General features: G+C 39.7%; 1 protein-coding gene across 1 annotated transcript in view; it reads left to right on the plus strand.

Annotated features, from left to right (window-relative positions):
* ntn1b (netrin 1b) overlaps nt 1-16,188 on the plus strand; it is a 180,248-nt gene that overhangs the window by 107,913 nt on the left and 56,147 nt on the right. The window contains exons 3-4 of the mRNA XM_061884269.1: nt 10,450-10,599; nt 15,152-15,205. Of these exons, the coding sequence (XP_061740253.1) occupies nt 10,450-10,599; nt 15,152-15,205 (204 nt within the window). The remainder of the gene's footprint in view (nt 1-10,449; nt 10,600-15,151; nt 15,206-16,188) is intronic.

Genomic DNA, 16,188 nt, shown 5'->3' on the forward strand with positions numbered 1-16,188 from the left:
GCGTAGCATGTTAGCATCGATTAGCTGGCAGTCATGCCGTGACCAAATATGTCTGATTAGCACATAAGTCAACAACATCAACAAAACTCACCTTTGTGATTTTGTTGACTTAATTGTTGCAAATGCATCTGCAGGTTATCCATACATCTCTGTGCCATGTCTGTCTTAGCATCGCCGGTCAAATGTGAAGACACTCTGGTACATTCAATGGCGGCAGATTTCTTGCCAGTGGTGCAACTTGAATCCCTCCCTGTTAGTGTTGTTACACCCTCCGACAACACACCGACGAGGCATGATGTCTCCAAGGTTCCAGAAAATAGTCGAAAAAAACGGAAAATAACAGAGCTGAGACCCGGTGTTTGTAATGTGAAAATGAAAACGTTACCTCGGTGACGTCACCTTCTGACGTCATCGCTAAAAGACCGATAAACAGAAAGGTGTTTAATTTGCCAAAATTCACCCATTTAGAGTTCGGAAATCGGTTAAAACAAATACATGGTCTTTTTTCTGCAACATCAAGGTATATATTGACGCTTGCATAGGTTTGGTGATAATGTTCCCCTTTAATGAATCAAAAACGGTACTATACTCTGTTTGAAAAGTACCGCTTTGCCATATATATATATTTTTTTACAGGCATGACAGCGCGTCGTTGTCACATTGGTGGTTTTACGAGCAGAGGAGCATGTTGGGCAGCGCACACACACAGAGTACTTACAAGCAGACACAGTGTGTAGACAGAAAAGGGAGAATGGACGCATTTTGGTGTAAAAAGTCAAGATAAAGATGAAGTTATAACACTGAAACACCGTCAGGAAGAGAAGTCGCGGTTGGCAATGTTTTAGCTACTTCTAAATCACTAATCCTTGTCTCCATGGCGACAAATAAAATGAGTTTCTTACTAGTAGCATTATCACTGGAGGACGAGGAATAGCTAAACATGCTTCACTACACACCATAGGAGGATACAATAGCTCACCGGCGTCACAATGTAAACAAATGCCATAGGTGGATCTACACCTGACATCCACTGTAATGATACCAAGTACAGGAGCGTATCTAGTCAATACTACCATGATTACATTAATAATTTTTAGCATCACAAAATCTTTATTCGTATTTTGAAATTCATATTATGTTTATAAAGTCAGTACATACGTCCCTGGACATATGAGGACTTTGAATATGACCAATGTATGATCCTGTAGCTACTTGGTATCGTATCGATACCTGAATGTGTGGTATCATCCAAAACTAATGTAAAGTATCAAAGAAGAGAAGAATGAATGATTATTATATTTTAACAGAAGTGGATATATTTATGTTCAAACATAAAATAAGCAGATATTAATATTAAATGAGCAAGTGGATTAATAATCAAATTTTTTACATTTTGTCCCTCATAATGTAGACAAAATAATAAGAAGATATATGAGACAATATGTTACCGCAAACTAATTAGGAGTCTTTGTTTGTTTACTTACTAGTAAAAGACAAGTTGTCTAGTATGTTCATTACTTTATTTAAGGACTAAATGAAAATAAAAAACATATGTTCCTGTATCCTAACATTTTTTGTTCAAATAAAGACAATAATGACATTTTCTGTGGTCCGCATTATTTAGAAAAGTATCAAAATACATTTTGGTACCGGTACCAAAATTCTGGTATCGAGATAATTCTACTTACAGCACAACAATTACTTATATGACCCAATCCAAACAACCTTCCTTAGTCATGGTGCAGAAAATAACAAAACAACCAGCACATAAATTTTACAGACTTGGTCACACATAACACAACCTGCTCACTGAATTGTGTGGATATGACAAAAAAAAAAAAAGCCAATCAAAATGAAAAAAACAAACCCATTGCAGACTCTTGAACGCATCATAATTATCCCCTTAATTCCCCCCAGAATGGATTAACTCGCTAGAATTAAATTACAATATAACATCCATCCATAAACGTGGCCGCATATGGAAAAAGTGCAATATATTTATCTGTACAGTATTTATTTATATATGAACCTTATTGCTCTTTTATCCTACCATTTCGTTCTTATCTGTACTGTAAAGTTAAAAATTAAATGACAATAAAAAGGAAGACTACGTTTATCTTGACATTTTACACCAAAATGCGTCCATTCTCCCTTTTCTGTCCACACACTGTGTCTGCTTGTAAGTACTCGGTGCGCGTGCGCTGCCCAACATGCTCCTCTGCTCGTAAAACCATCAATGTCAACCCTAACAACAACACATTCATTCGCTATTGTTTTGATTGTTTCATTACTTGCCGATGGAATGTTTTTGGGTTCTGGAAATGTGAGCCAGAGTGAGCTGGAGTCTATCCCAGCTGACTCTGGGTGAGAAACAAGGGTAAGCCCCTGTTCACGGTCAACTTATATTCAGTTGAATAGACAGTAAAGACAAGATATTTAACCGTCAAACTTGGTATTTTTTGCAAATATTGGCTCATTTAGGATGTGATGTCTGCAACATGTTTCAAAAAAGCTGGCACAAGAGGCAAAAAAGACTGAGAAAGTTGAGAAATGCTCACAAAACGCTTATTTGGAACATCCCATAGGTGAACAGGCTAACTGGGAACAGGTGGGTGCCATGATTGGCTATAACAGCAGCTTGTTTAAGCCCTAAGTCAAAAAAAATGGACACCTTGCTGTAAAGCTTTTAGGATCAAACCCAAACATCTTTGGTTGCTCCCTTTTTCCTCAGGTGACCGAAACTGGCCAAGCCAACGTGGGCTAGAAAGTCGGTATTTATTGTTGAAACCAGCCAACCATCCCACTGTGCTGTTGTTGGACAGGAAATACAGCGCCGCGCCAACACAGCCAGGAGGAAGTGGGCTTTTATTCCCCAGTTTCTCTCGACTAAATGTTCTTGGACGCGCGAGTTGGATTGTTGGATGCTCATCATCGCATCTCCAATGGCAGGATGGCTCATGCTTCACTGAGAACATGAACAACTTCACCCCTCATCAGGCGCAGTGTAAACATGACTCTTGGACAACCACATTATACACGTTTTTTTCCCCCCGTTTCCTCAAATGACTGGAACGCTTTAACGCCGCTCAATTATTTTCTGTTGGAAAACCTTCCGCGCCATCCCCACTCTCCGCCGCCACCTTGAATGGTCCATTAATCTGTCCTCAAGCACACCTGTGAGGTGAAAACCATGTCAGGTGACTACCTTTTGAAGCTCATGGAGAGAATGCCAAGAGTGTGCAAAATCAGTAATCAGAGCAAAGGGTGGCTATTTTGAAGAAACTAAAATATAAAACATGTTTTCAGTTATTTCACCTTTTTTTGTTTAGTACATAACTCCACATGTGTTCATTCATTATAATTATAATGATAGATTTTATTTGTAGAAAACACTTTACTGTTAAGGTCTTGGTCAAGTGGGGGTGACCCCAGGATGCAGAGATGGGAGGCAAAATGGGATTACAAAAAAACCTAAAAATTTAATTAGACAAAAAAGGATAACTAAGGGCGATGGGGCAGAAATGCACACCATGTTATCTGGACAAAATAGGTTCCTCAGAGGTCGGCAGGTGAAAGGGCCAGGCCACACTGAGCAAGGCAAGAGTCCAACACAAGAAGTAATTTTACCTCAGGGGGACTAGGAAATAAACACACAAGAGGTTAGGGAATTCAGGACAAAGTAGCGAAAACGTACCGAGACTGATGAAGCAGGTCCATGCACGACAGGAGTTCCGGATACAATAACCGGCGAGGCCAAGCTTTCAGTGACGAGTCTAAATACTGCCGGGTTAATTGAGAGCAGGTGTGCCACAAGGTCCGCCCCTTGCCGAGGATGAAACACTGATATCACAGATGCAGAAAAGGAGAAGGCAGGATAAAACTAAAACACAACATTTAGATTGAGTAAACAAACTCAACGTGCTACAGTGTATTAAATTTTTTTTAAATATAATTAAAAAAATAAACACAAATAAACACTAGAACAGCCAAATAGCTAGAACTAGTATGCATAAATCTCAAAAGGCTTTTTAAGCCTTTTTTAAAAGCATTCACAGTCTGAGTTGCCCTCAGGTGGTCAGGGAGAGCGTTCCACAGACAGCGGAGCAGAAAGCCCGGTCTCCCATTGTTCGTAGCTTCATTCGTAGTTTCGATGTGAAAATCTACAATGTAAATAGTCACAGACATAAAGAAAACACATTGAATTGAGGTGTCCTAACTTTTGGCCAGGACTGTATGTTTTTACCCCAGAAATGTTTCCAATATATCAGTGGTCCCCAACCACCGATTGGTACCGGGCCGCAGAAGAATTGTATTCATTTTTATTAAAAAAAAAATATATATATTTTTTAAGTCAACTTAAAAAACACAATATCCACTTACAATTAGTGCACCAACCACAAAAACCTCCCTTTTTCATGACCCCCCCCCTCGGGTCGCGGGACAAATTATTAAGCGTTGACCGGTCCGCGGATACAAAAAGGTTGGGGACCACTGCAATATATAATAATTACAGATGTCCGATAATGGCTTTTTTTGCCGATATTGTCTAACTCATACTTACCGATTCTGAAATCAACGATACCGTGGGGCAGTATAGCTCGGTTGGTGGAGCGGCCGTGCCAGCAACTTGAGGGTTGCAGGTTCGATCCCCGCTTCCACCATCCTAGTCTCTGCGGTTGTGTCCTTGGGCAAGACACTTTACCCCCCTGCTCCCAGTGCCACCCACACTGGTTTATATGTAACTTAGATATTGGGTTTCACTATGTAAAAAGCGCTTTGAGTCACTTGAGAAAACCGCTATATAAATATAATTCCCTTCACTTCACCGATATATTCAGTCGTGGAATGAACACATTATTATGCCTGATTTTGTTGTGATGCCCCGCTGGTTGCATTAAACGATGTAACAAGGTTTTCCAAAATAAATCAACTCAAGTTATGGAAAAAAATGCCAACATGGCACTGCCATATTTATTATTGAAGTCACAAAGTGCATTATTTTTGTTTAACATGCCTCCTCAGGGAGAGCATGAGGAGGTTGAGGTGGGCGGGGTTGGGGTTAGCGGGGGTGTATATTGTAGCGTCCCGGAAGAGTTAGTGCTGCAAGGGGTTCTGGGTATTTGTTCTGTTGTGTAACGGTGCGAAATGTGTTTTTCATTCTTGTTTGGTGTGGGTTGACAGTGTGGCGCATATTTGTAACAGTGTTAAAGTTGTTTATACGGCCACCCTCAGTGTGACCTGTATGGCTGTTGAACAAGTGTGATTTGCATTCACTTATGTGTGTGTGTGAAAGCCGCATATATATATAGTGACTGGGCTGGCACGCAAAGGCTGTGCCTTTAAGGTTTATGGCGCTCTGTACTTCTCCCTACATCTGTGTAATCAGGCTAAGGCAAAATATGGAGATATAGATGGTGTACGCGATATGGTCTAAAAATATCGAGATATTAATAAAAGGCCATATCACCCAGCCCTAGTTCTTGTCGCTCAAAAGGATTGTAAATTATAGGCATAATTCCAAAAAAAAAAAAAAAAAAATTCCGATTCACCTTGTTTGGCAAAGTGTGAAAGGTGTCTTCTTCCCAGCTCAGCGCTCCTAAAGACTTTGAAGTGTGTTCCACTCGACGTTTACCGGGAAACATTATTCAGGCAGTGTTTGCCAAGAAACTTCGCGTCGGAAAAGTCAATCCAAAGTAGGGCTGGGCGATACGGCCTTTTTTAAATATCTGGATATTTTTAGGCCATATCACAATACACCATATATATGTGGATATTTGGCCTTAGCCTTGAATGAACACTTGATGCATATAATCACAGCAGTATGATGATTCTATGTGTCTACATTAAAACATTCTTCTTCATACTGCATTCATATATGCTACTTTTAAACTTTCATGCAGAGAAGGAAATCACAACTAAAAGTGTATTTATGAAACAGTTATTAAGCAGTGGCACAAACATTCATGTCATTTCCAAAACAGAAAGTGCAAGATTGTCAGAGACATTTTAAAACAAGCTATGAGTGCACTTTTGTGCATGATGTCACTAAGATGACATATCAAAACAACACTCAATTAAAGTGCACTTTTTGTACAGAACGCCACTACAATAGTTCAAAACAAATAAAGTGCACTTATGTCCATGATGTCACACAAGATATTTCAATAAGTGTCAAATAAAAATGAGCTGCATAATAGGAAATCAAATCGCTATGTGGGAGGTAACTGCGGACATTATCTCCTTATGTTGTTCACTATTTTTTTTCGTACGGTGTTGATGTGGAAATGTTTGCCTCTGCATTTTGTTGCTGTGGCACCGAATGGCGATGTTGACATGGGGAGTAAGCACTCTGCATTCTTTAGCAGGTGACTTTTCAAATGATGCTACACATTAGCAGTAATGCTACTTTTTGTAGTAACACTTTTGCCCCACACTTGACAAATTACGGTTGTCTGCTCGACATATTCCCACTTGAAGCCAAACCACCGCCAGACGATGGACCCCCTGCTGTTTTTCTTGGGAATTAATTCTTCCTTCATTTGTTACCAGGTTGGCACCTTCTTTCTCTCGTATTACCACTCGCACCACAGCTAACGTTACTCATAATAATAATAATAATAATAATAATGGATTAGATTTATATCGCGCTTTTCTATTGTTATATACTCAAAGCGCTCACAGAGAAGTGGGAACCCATCATTCATTTACACCTGGTGGTGGTAAGCTACATCTTTAGCCACAGCTGCCCTGGGGTAGACTGACGGAAGCGTGGCTGCCAGTTTGCGCCTACGGTCTCTCCGACCACCACCTGTCATTCATTCATCATTCATTCACCAGTGTGTGCGGCACCGGGGGCAAAGGGTGAAGTGTCCTGCCCAAGGACACAACAGCAGCGACTTTGATGGCAATAGGTGGGAAGCGAACCTGCAACCCTCAAGTTTCTGGCACGGCCGCTCTACCCACTATGCCATGCCGCCCCATGCTGCTACCTCTCTGCTCCGCGAGGGCGTATACGTATGTGACGTATGTAAGACAGTATGTGATGTATATAAGAAGGTGCGCTTGCTGTCCGTGAAAAGGAGAGACCAGAAAGAGTGGGAAGAAACTGTACAGCAGGGGTCTCAGACACACGGCCCGTGCGTCGTTATTCAGCGGCCCCCACCTTAATATGAAAGTTTATTGTTAGAGTGGCCCGCGAGTTTTATTTGAATGGCGCTTGACAGCGTTGTGTGCGGAGATAAAGGAATCTACCAATCACAGTGTGGTATGTGGCTCTGAATGGCCGAACATTGACGTCACTTGCGTGATGCAAGTAGAGAAACGTTTTGCCGCTTTTCCACTAGACCCGGACACACTTTTCCTCCTTTGCGCGCCCGCCTGCTCGCTCTCTCAATCTCGCTGTCACTCTCTTGCTCGCTGTCACTCTCTCGCTCGCTCCCTCTCTCCCTCCCCCGGCGCTGCTGTAAACAGTCCGGGCCGGGGAGACAAGTGGTCCATTAGCTTCCGAGGCACTCCGCCGAAGGACCAAGCGACAATACAAAACTGTGGTGCACTAGACCCCAGCAAATCGGACGTGTAACATAATAGTCGTGATGTTAGCCCATTCGGGGCTAATTGTGCTACCCCCACACCCCACCCCTCCCGTTGGCTCCAGACAGAGACGATTTTTGTTATACGGGTCCAAAATGGCTCTATCAACGTTCGGGGTTGCCTACCCCTGCGTTAGTGGAAAAGCGGCAAACGAGTGAAAGCGACAGAGACGTTGCAATGGAGACCAGGGTTTCCTTACTTGCCCGGCTGCAGTCACACCGCGACACCTGTCTGTCAATAATAACAGTCCCCGATAACCTGGGCCAATTCAAACCGTTATTTGTTTTTTTTTTCTTGTTTAATTTGCATCGCCTCACATGATGAGCACTACATATATTTTTATATGACACCGTCACTTTTTTGCGCTCGCTATCCTGGTACTTTCCCGGTTATTATCCGCCGACCGCCGTGTTGCTGTAGGGAGGAAAAGCGGAACATTGCGGAAGTAACATTCTTCTTCGTCTGTCGGCTAAATACAAATACATTCCACAACCTCAAACTTGTCTTTTTCAAAGCCTGCAGTGAAGAGAAAGGTTAGTGGTGAACAAAGACAATTCCAGGAAAAGTGGGAGATGCAATATTTCTTTGTTGAGCACAGGCGCACCCCGACGTGTCTTATTTGCACAGAGAAAGTTGCGGTGCACAATTCTCATTTTGTTCATTTATATTTTGATTTTGTTTTGTATAAAGAAATTTAAAAATATATTTTTTAAGAAATCTTTTCTTGCCGCCCAGCCTCACCCAGACTCTGCATCCTGTGGCCCCCGGGTAAATTGAGTTAGGCGTGTATACTCCAATATAAAAATATACTGTATTTTTCGGATTATAAATCGCTCCGGATTATACGTCGCACCGGCCGAAAATGCATAATAAAGAAGGAAAAAAACATATATATGTCGCACTGGAGTATAAGTTTCATTTTTGGGGGAAATTTATTTGATAAAATCCAACACCTGGAATAGACATTTGAAAGGCAATTTAAATTAAATAAAGAATAGTGAACAACAGGCTGGATAAGTGTACGTTATATGAGGCATAAATAACCAACTGAGAAGGTGCCTGCTATGTTAACCTAACATATTATGGTAAGAGTCATTCAAATAACTATAACATCTAGAACATGCTATACCTTTACCAAACAATCTGTCACTCCTAATCCATAAATCCCATGAAATATTCTTCCTCTATGTGGCTTCTAAACAACTCTGCCAACTCCAAAGGTATGCGCCGCTTCCTCTTGTCGTTTTCTGCTGCATATTTCACTACGTCCAGCTTGTAATCTGCAGTACATGATTTCTTTTTCGGTGACATTTTTGTTCAGCCCTTTTCCATTTTTATAAGTTACCGCCAACGATGAAATGATCCATTTTAATATAGCATATAGCAGTTAGCATCCCATGACCCACAAGGCACTTCTGCCATGACCTTCCCCTGCCAAATTCTTATTGGCTGACGTGTGTGTGACGTGTGTGTGACGATTGCTGACATTTTCTTCGTCTCTTCTGCGAATGAGATAAATAATATTATCTGATATTGTGTAATCTGCAGTACATGATTTCCTTTTCGGTGACATTTTTGTTCAGCCCTTCTCCGTTTTTATAAGTTACCGCCAACGATGAAATGATCCATCTTAATAGCTACGGCAGTAGCATATAGCAGTTAGCATCCCATGACCCACAATGCACTTCTGCCACGACCCTCCCTCGCCGAATTCTTATTGGTTGACGTGTGTGTGACGATTGCTGACATTTTCTTCGTCTCTTCCGCGAATGAGCTAAATAATATTATTTGATATTTTACGGTAATGTGTTCATAATTTCACACATAAGTCGCTCCGGAGTATATGTCGCACCCCCCGGCCAAACTATGAAAAAAAACTGACTTATAGTCTGAAAAATACGGTAGTCCTTTTCTATATAGCACAGAGACAAACCCGGGATACATCCAGTATATCCATATAGATTAGATTAGATTAGATAGTACTTTATTTATTCCTTCAGGACAGTTCCTTCAGGAAAATAAAAATGTTCAGCACTATCCCATTCAAGATCAGACAAACATTACAGGGAGACAGAACAGGATCGCTGACGGGTCTGCCGGCTTCCAGCGCCCCTTACAAAAAAGATGAAATACAGGTAAACAAGGGGGGGAATGTGACAAAAAGATAGAAGAATAAAATTAAAAAATCGGTCTAAGCCTCGGCCCTGGAAAGGGGGTCCAGACTGAGGCCAGACAAAAAAAACAACAACTCATAGCCATAGTACACATCGCTCGCACATGTGTGTAAGTGGGAAATCAAACATCAAAGAACACAAAGGACATCAAAGACATTAAAGCAGTGGATACAACCAGACACTTCTACATACAGCTATGAATAAAAAAACTAAAAGAAAAATATACCCTGTGGTAGCCTCTGCGGTGTTCCACGCCATATATCGCCCAGCCCTAATCACAAGCTTACACAGCATGTCCCGTCACAAAAGTCTGCTGCCGTGCTGCGCAAAGACGTGCTGCAGCAGGCACACAAGGAGGAAGAAATAGTGAAATGCTAATAAGAATCAAGTTTCTCCTCTCCTACGGTCATTAAGGGTGTGGGGAAGCCGGGTAATAACGCGGTCTGTACGCCGGTGCGAGGCCCACTTCCTCATGTGTGATGTTACGGAAGGAAACGCCGGCCAACGCGAAAAAGAGGGACTGATTTCTCACCCGGTCTGACTGCTAAGATTACGTTTAATGCATGGAACATGTACAGTCAGCAGGTTGGAGACATGCGCTAGCAATTTGGAAGGTGATATTTGGGTAATGACGTCTGTTTCAAGTCCACCCGCTGACCATCCGGCCCTCTCTCTTCTGCTGCAGCGTGCGACTGCCATCCGGTCGGAGCCGCGGGGAAGACGTGCAACCAGACCACGGGCCAGTGCCCCTGCAAGGACGGAGTGGCGGGCATCACCTGCAACCGCTGCGCCAAGGGCTACCAGCAGAGTCGCTCTCCCATCGCCCCCTGCATCAGTAAGTCTGGGTGGAACTGTCTTCTCGCATGCCAGGACTAAATATACGTATAAGGTGCACTCAAAGCCATCAAATCAATTGGATAAAAAGAACAAAGGTGGATAAGATTTACATTGAATAAGCAGTTAGGAATAGCTGTATTTTGAATATTGATTTAAAGAGGGATATTGAGTCTATATTACTAAGGTCTGGTGGTAATGAGGTCCAAAGACGAGGGGGCTGACAGGCCTTGAATTAAACATTTTTAAGGTCAAGGTAAGTTTTTGCCCTAAAGGAGGGCTCATATTTTAGGGCACCAAGGCACGTTTGAAGGGTACCAAGGTAAACATTATTCTCTTTCCAGGCAGGGGTTTTTATATAAATATATATATACACAAACCCCGTTTCCATATGAGTTGGGAAATTGTGTTAGATGTAAATTGTGTTAGATGTAAATATAAACGGAATAAAATGATTTGCAAATCATTTTCAACCCATATTCAGTTGAATATGCTACAAAGACAAAATATTTGATGTTCAAACTCATAAACATTTTTTTTTTTTGCAAATAATCATTAGCTTTAGAATTTGATGCCAGCAACACGTGACAAAGACGTTGGGTAAGGTGGCAATAAATACTGATAAAGTTGAGAAATTCTCATCAAACACTTATTTGGAACATCCCACAGATGTGCAGGCTATTGCAATGTTGACTACCGTATTTTTCGGATTTTGTATGTCACTAAAGTTATATAAGCCTTGCTTGTTCAATATTTAATGCAAAACTTGTTTGGGTCCCTATTAAAAGGTTAATTTCTTCAACTTTGGCCCCCGGCTTTGTTCCGTTTAAATTTTTGGCCCACTCTGTATTTGAGTTTGACACCGCTGGGCTAGATGCTTGAATGCAATCAGCATGTTAAATCAAACTATAACCTACATTCTTGTATGACAACACAGTGGCTATCAGAAGGACAGTACACGTTTTGATTTAGTATTTGCTTTATAGATCACAAAAAAGATCAGTTCGGGTCGCTAAAGTTGTTAGCATAAATGAATGAGATTTAACACAGAGAAAATTAGCATCACGGCTAACGGAGAATTATTTTCGATTCATTATGAGACTGTGGTGGTACATAAACCTAGCTAGCTGGAGATATTGGCTCCAAAATCATTGAACAAGTACAGGAACAGCAGGCTAGCTTGAGTAGTTTACAGTCATACAAGCGATTACATCTCTATTCCACTTAAATTAGACTTACCATACATCCTCTTTTTCCCGGACATGTCCTCTTTTGCGGGGCTGTCTGGGTGGAGTTTCTTAAATGCCTCAAATGTCCGGCATTTTGAGTTAGTGTTGGTGTGTATTTTCAATGTCCTTTCAGGGTTAAAAATAAAACTAATTGTGAAGGTGAACGCACGCAGAAACATTTGTGAGGGAGGGGCAGAGACAGAGAGAGCGAGGGATTGATTGATTGAAACTTTTACTATTAGTTTGCACAGTACAGTACATATTCCGTTAAATTGACCTCTAAATGGTAACACCTCAATAAGTTTTTCAACTTGTTTAAGTCGGGGTCCACGTTAATCAATTCACGGTAAAGGGAGTGGAGAGACAGACAAGTATCCCGGTTTGCTTGTTTTTTTTTTTTTTATTGTATCGATTATCGCTTTCCGCCAGTGTTTTGTTTTGTTTATGCAAATTTCCGTCCCCGTTTATTGCGTTTTTATTTTGATTCGCCGAAAGTTTTTTCAATGACATCTACTGCCTCAGTTTGCACTCGGACAAGTTTACCGCGTAACATCACAAAAGTGAACTAAAAAAGCTTAAAGGGGAAATGTCATTTCGAGAAAGTTGCAATGTTGACTACCGTATTTTTCGGATTATAAATCGCTCCGGAGTATACGTCGCACCGGCCGAAAATGCATAATAAAGAAGGAAATAAACATTTATACGTCGCACTGGAGTAAAATTTGCATTTTGGGGGGAAATTTATTTGATAAAACCCAACACCAAGAATAGACATTTAAAAGGCAATTTAAATTAAATAAAGAATAGTGAACAACAGGCTGAATAATTGAACGTTATATGAGGCATAAATAACCAACTGAGAAGGTGCCTGGTATGTTAACCTAACATATTATGGTAAGAGTCATTCAAATAACTATAACATATAGAACATGCTATACCTTTACCAAACAATCTGTCACTCCTAATCCATAAATCCCATGAAATCTTCTTCCTCGATGTCGCTTCTAAACAACTCTGCCAACTCCAAAGGTATGCGCCGCTTCCTCTTGTCGTTTTCTGCTGCATATTTCACTACGTCCAGCTTGTAATCTGCAGTACATGATTTCCTTTTCGGTGTCATTTTTGTTCAGCCCTTCTCCGTTTTTATAAGTTACCGCCAACGTTGAAATGATTCATTTTAATATAGCAGTTAGCATTCCATGACCCACAATGCACTTCTGCCATGACCCTCCCCCGCCGAATTCTTATTGGTTGACGTGTGTGTGACGATTGCTGACATTTTCTTCGTCTCTTCCGCGAATGAGCTAAATAATATTTGATATTTTACGGTAATGTGTTAATAATTTCACACATAAGTCGCTCCGGAGTATATGTCGCACCCCAGGTCAAACTATGAAAAAAACTGCGACTTATAGTCCGAAAAATACGGTAATAATTTTTTTTTTCTTTCAAACTGTCATTGCTCAAAACATAATATTGAATCAAAATCAATGTTATCATGGATTATTGACCTATCCAATTCCTATTACTTCACATCAAATATTCCACTTTGAAAAAATATTTTTGGTGGAGGATTTTGCATATTTTGCCATTAAAAAAAAAACGTAAAACAAACAAACAAAAAAACAACATTAAAAAAAACTAAAACATTTTGAAATGAGGAATAGATGTGAAGTTGATGTAGACTCCAGAGATTTAAGCCTTAAATATAAAATGTATGTAAGCCCTGGCACACCATTATCATCACTTCATGACTCAAGCAAAACACTTTTTTACACTTTTATACTGAAATAAACACACCTAAAACTTATTAAACAAAAACATACAAGAAACTAGCAACGGCGGTAAAGTCAAAATCCATGAAGGAAAGAAGAAACTGAATGAATAAATACATTTACATAAGCATACAAATTCGTCTTCTTTTGTATTATTTCTTTTAATGAATGATGTAACGTTTATGACAACATTTTTCCAAAATACAAAATAGAATGTGAGATATAACATTATAATGGTTACTTTATTTTTTTTTTCAAAACTCTTATGAAAAAGTGGGACCCCATTTTTGTGACTTGATGGGGTCCCTGGGACGCCATTTTGACAATTCCTAGCGCCAAAACTGCTGTCAACAGAGGAGAAAAAATGCATAATTTAAATAAATATATTATTTATAAAGCAAGTTTGAGTATCATTGGAAAATTTTTACCGAGTCCCGGCCCTGGCACGCATATGTGTCCTCGTTTTGGGATTTCACAATAGGGTCAGCCTACTTAAATAGCATAGATCTGTCAGGGCGAGGACTATGGGGAGGTTTGTTTTCCCGTGGTGCAAAGCAACTGGATCGGACACGACATGTAGGTAACGACATCTTTTAATCTTAACTCAAAAAAAAAGTACAAACGAAAGGCGCTCAGAGAGGTACAAAAACTTGGCTCTGAAAACAAAGACTCGCACAATGGCAAAAGTATGAACAACAAAAAAGAAAACACTTACTGTGACTTGAAAAGGATGAATCTATGGCAAGACGTTAGCAGTCAGGTATCAAGGGTGTGTAGAGGGTGATGTCACCAGGCTGACTGCCTGGCAACTACAGGCTTTAATAGTGCTGTGATTATTGACAAGTGTGTGAGTCCAAACAAATGAGCCAGGTGAAACTAATGGTTGTCATGAAAACTAAAACAAACCAGGGAGTGCAAAAACGGGAACTAATGGAGTCAACAACAAAACAGAACATAACTAAACAGTACATGATCACAATGACAAGATCAAATATATTTACCTCAATAATATCATCAAAACTTACCTGACTGGATGAAGTCTTTGGGCTCAAATACTAGTGTGGCCTCAATAGCCCTGCTGTAGTGTGTAGCATGCCGGGAATTAACCGGGCATGTGATTGAGGAATGCACAGTGCAGGGTCGAAATTCAACTAAATGTTTAATAAATCAGGTTGTTTTAGTTAATAATCATGCTGCAAGATGTAGCATGTTGCATTCAATGTTTATTCCCATTAATTCCCATGCAAAGTTTCCAACTTTGAATACTCCCGGAATTTTGCAACCCCAGTAGCGATGTGATTGAGTGATGACTCCATCTTTGACTTGGCGTTGCGCTTGTACAACATACCACAATCAAGAGAGAGCGCTACGCCACTCTCCTCATAACAGATGTTTAAGCATCAGCTTTCATTAGCATCATGTCACATTCCATCCTGTCCCTCCTCCTCCCAGGTATGCCGCACATCGTCCCAGGCCTAAGTTACAAAACACATGTTGCTATCATTTCTTCAGTGATCATTCATGGCCCTTTTCCTGTCTTCCCCTGCAGAGATTCCGGTCGCGTCTCCGACGGCAACTTACAGCAGCTACGACGAGACATCGGGTCAGTAACACGCATTCAACTCATTTTTTTTTCTAGAGATGGGCCGATTGATCGGCCGCTGATCTGTATCGGACGATTTTTGTGAAAAAGTTTGTAAGGAGGTTCATTTGTGTCTTTATTACGAGAGCTCGTTTTTGACACTGAATTTATCTAACTGATTTTTTTTGCGTTAGAATTTTGTGAACTGAATTTATTCTCATTAAATTCCGCTGACGGTTTGATAGAAAAGAAAATATGTTTTAAAAGTCAATGTAAAAACATTCAGTGTAAAAAAAAACGTGTTAAAAAATTAAGTTTAAAAAAATCAGTTTAAAAAAAACGTATAAATATTTTGTTAAAAAAAATACAGTATAAAATAAATTATGCGTGAAAAAATACAGTAGAAAATAAATTATGGGTAAAAAAAATCAGTGTATAAAGATTTAGTGTGTAACAATTCAGCTTATAAAAATTGACAGTATAAAAAGATTTGTGTGAAAAATTGTTTAAAAAAAATCTATTTAAATCCAGTGTAAAAAAAATTCAGTTGACATTTTCAGTGTATAAGAATTAAGTCTGTAAAAATTGACTGTATAAGAAAATGAATGTAAAAAAAATTAATTGTAAAAAAAAAACAGTGTATAAAAATTTGACGTATAAGAATTCAGTCTATAGAGATTGACTTAATAAAAATTATGTGATTAAATGAGTATAAAAAGTACAAAAACTCAGTGCAAAAAAATTAAGTGCTGAAAAATTTTGTGTAAAATACATTCTGCGTTAAAAAAACAGTGTATAACAATTTGCTGTATAACATTTCAGCCAACAAAAATTGACTGTATAAAATGTTTTGTGTAAAACACTTGTGGGGGAAAAAAATCAGTGTGAATAAAAAAAAATTATAAAAATTCAGTGTAAAATAAATTCAGTGTAAAAAAAAAAGTCTATAAAATTTCAGTGTATAACAATTCAGTCTATTAAAATTGACTGTATCAGAAATTGAG

Source organism: Nerophis ophidion, linkage group LG23, assembly GCF_033978795.1.
Source record: "Nerophis ophidion isolate RoL-2023_Sa linkage group LG23, RoL_Noph_v1.0, whole genome shotgun sequence".
In the NCBI taxonomy this organism is placed as follows: domain Eukaryota; kingdom Metazoa; phylum Chordata; class Actinopteri; order Syngnathiformes; family Syngnathidae; genus Nerophis; species Nerophis ophidion.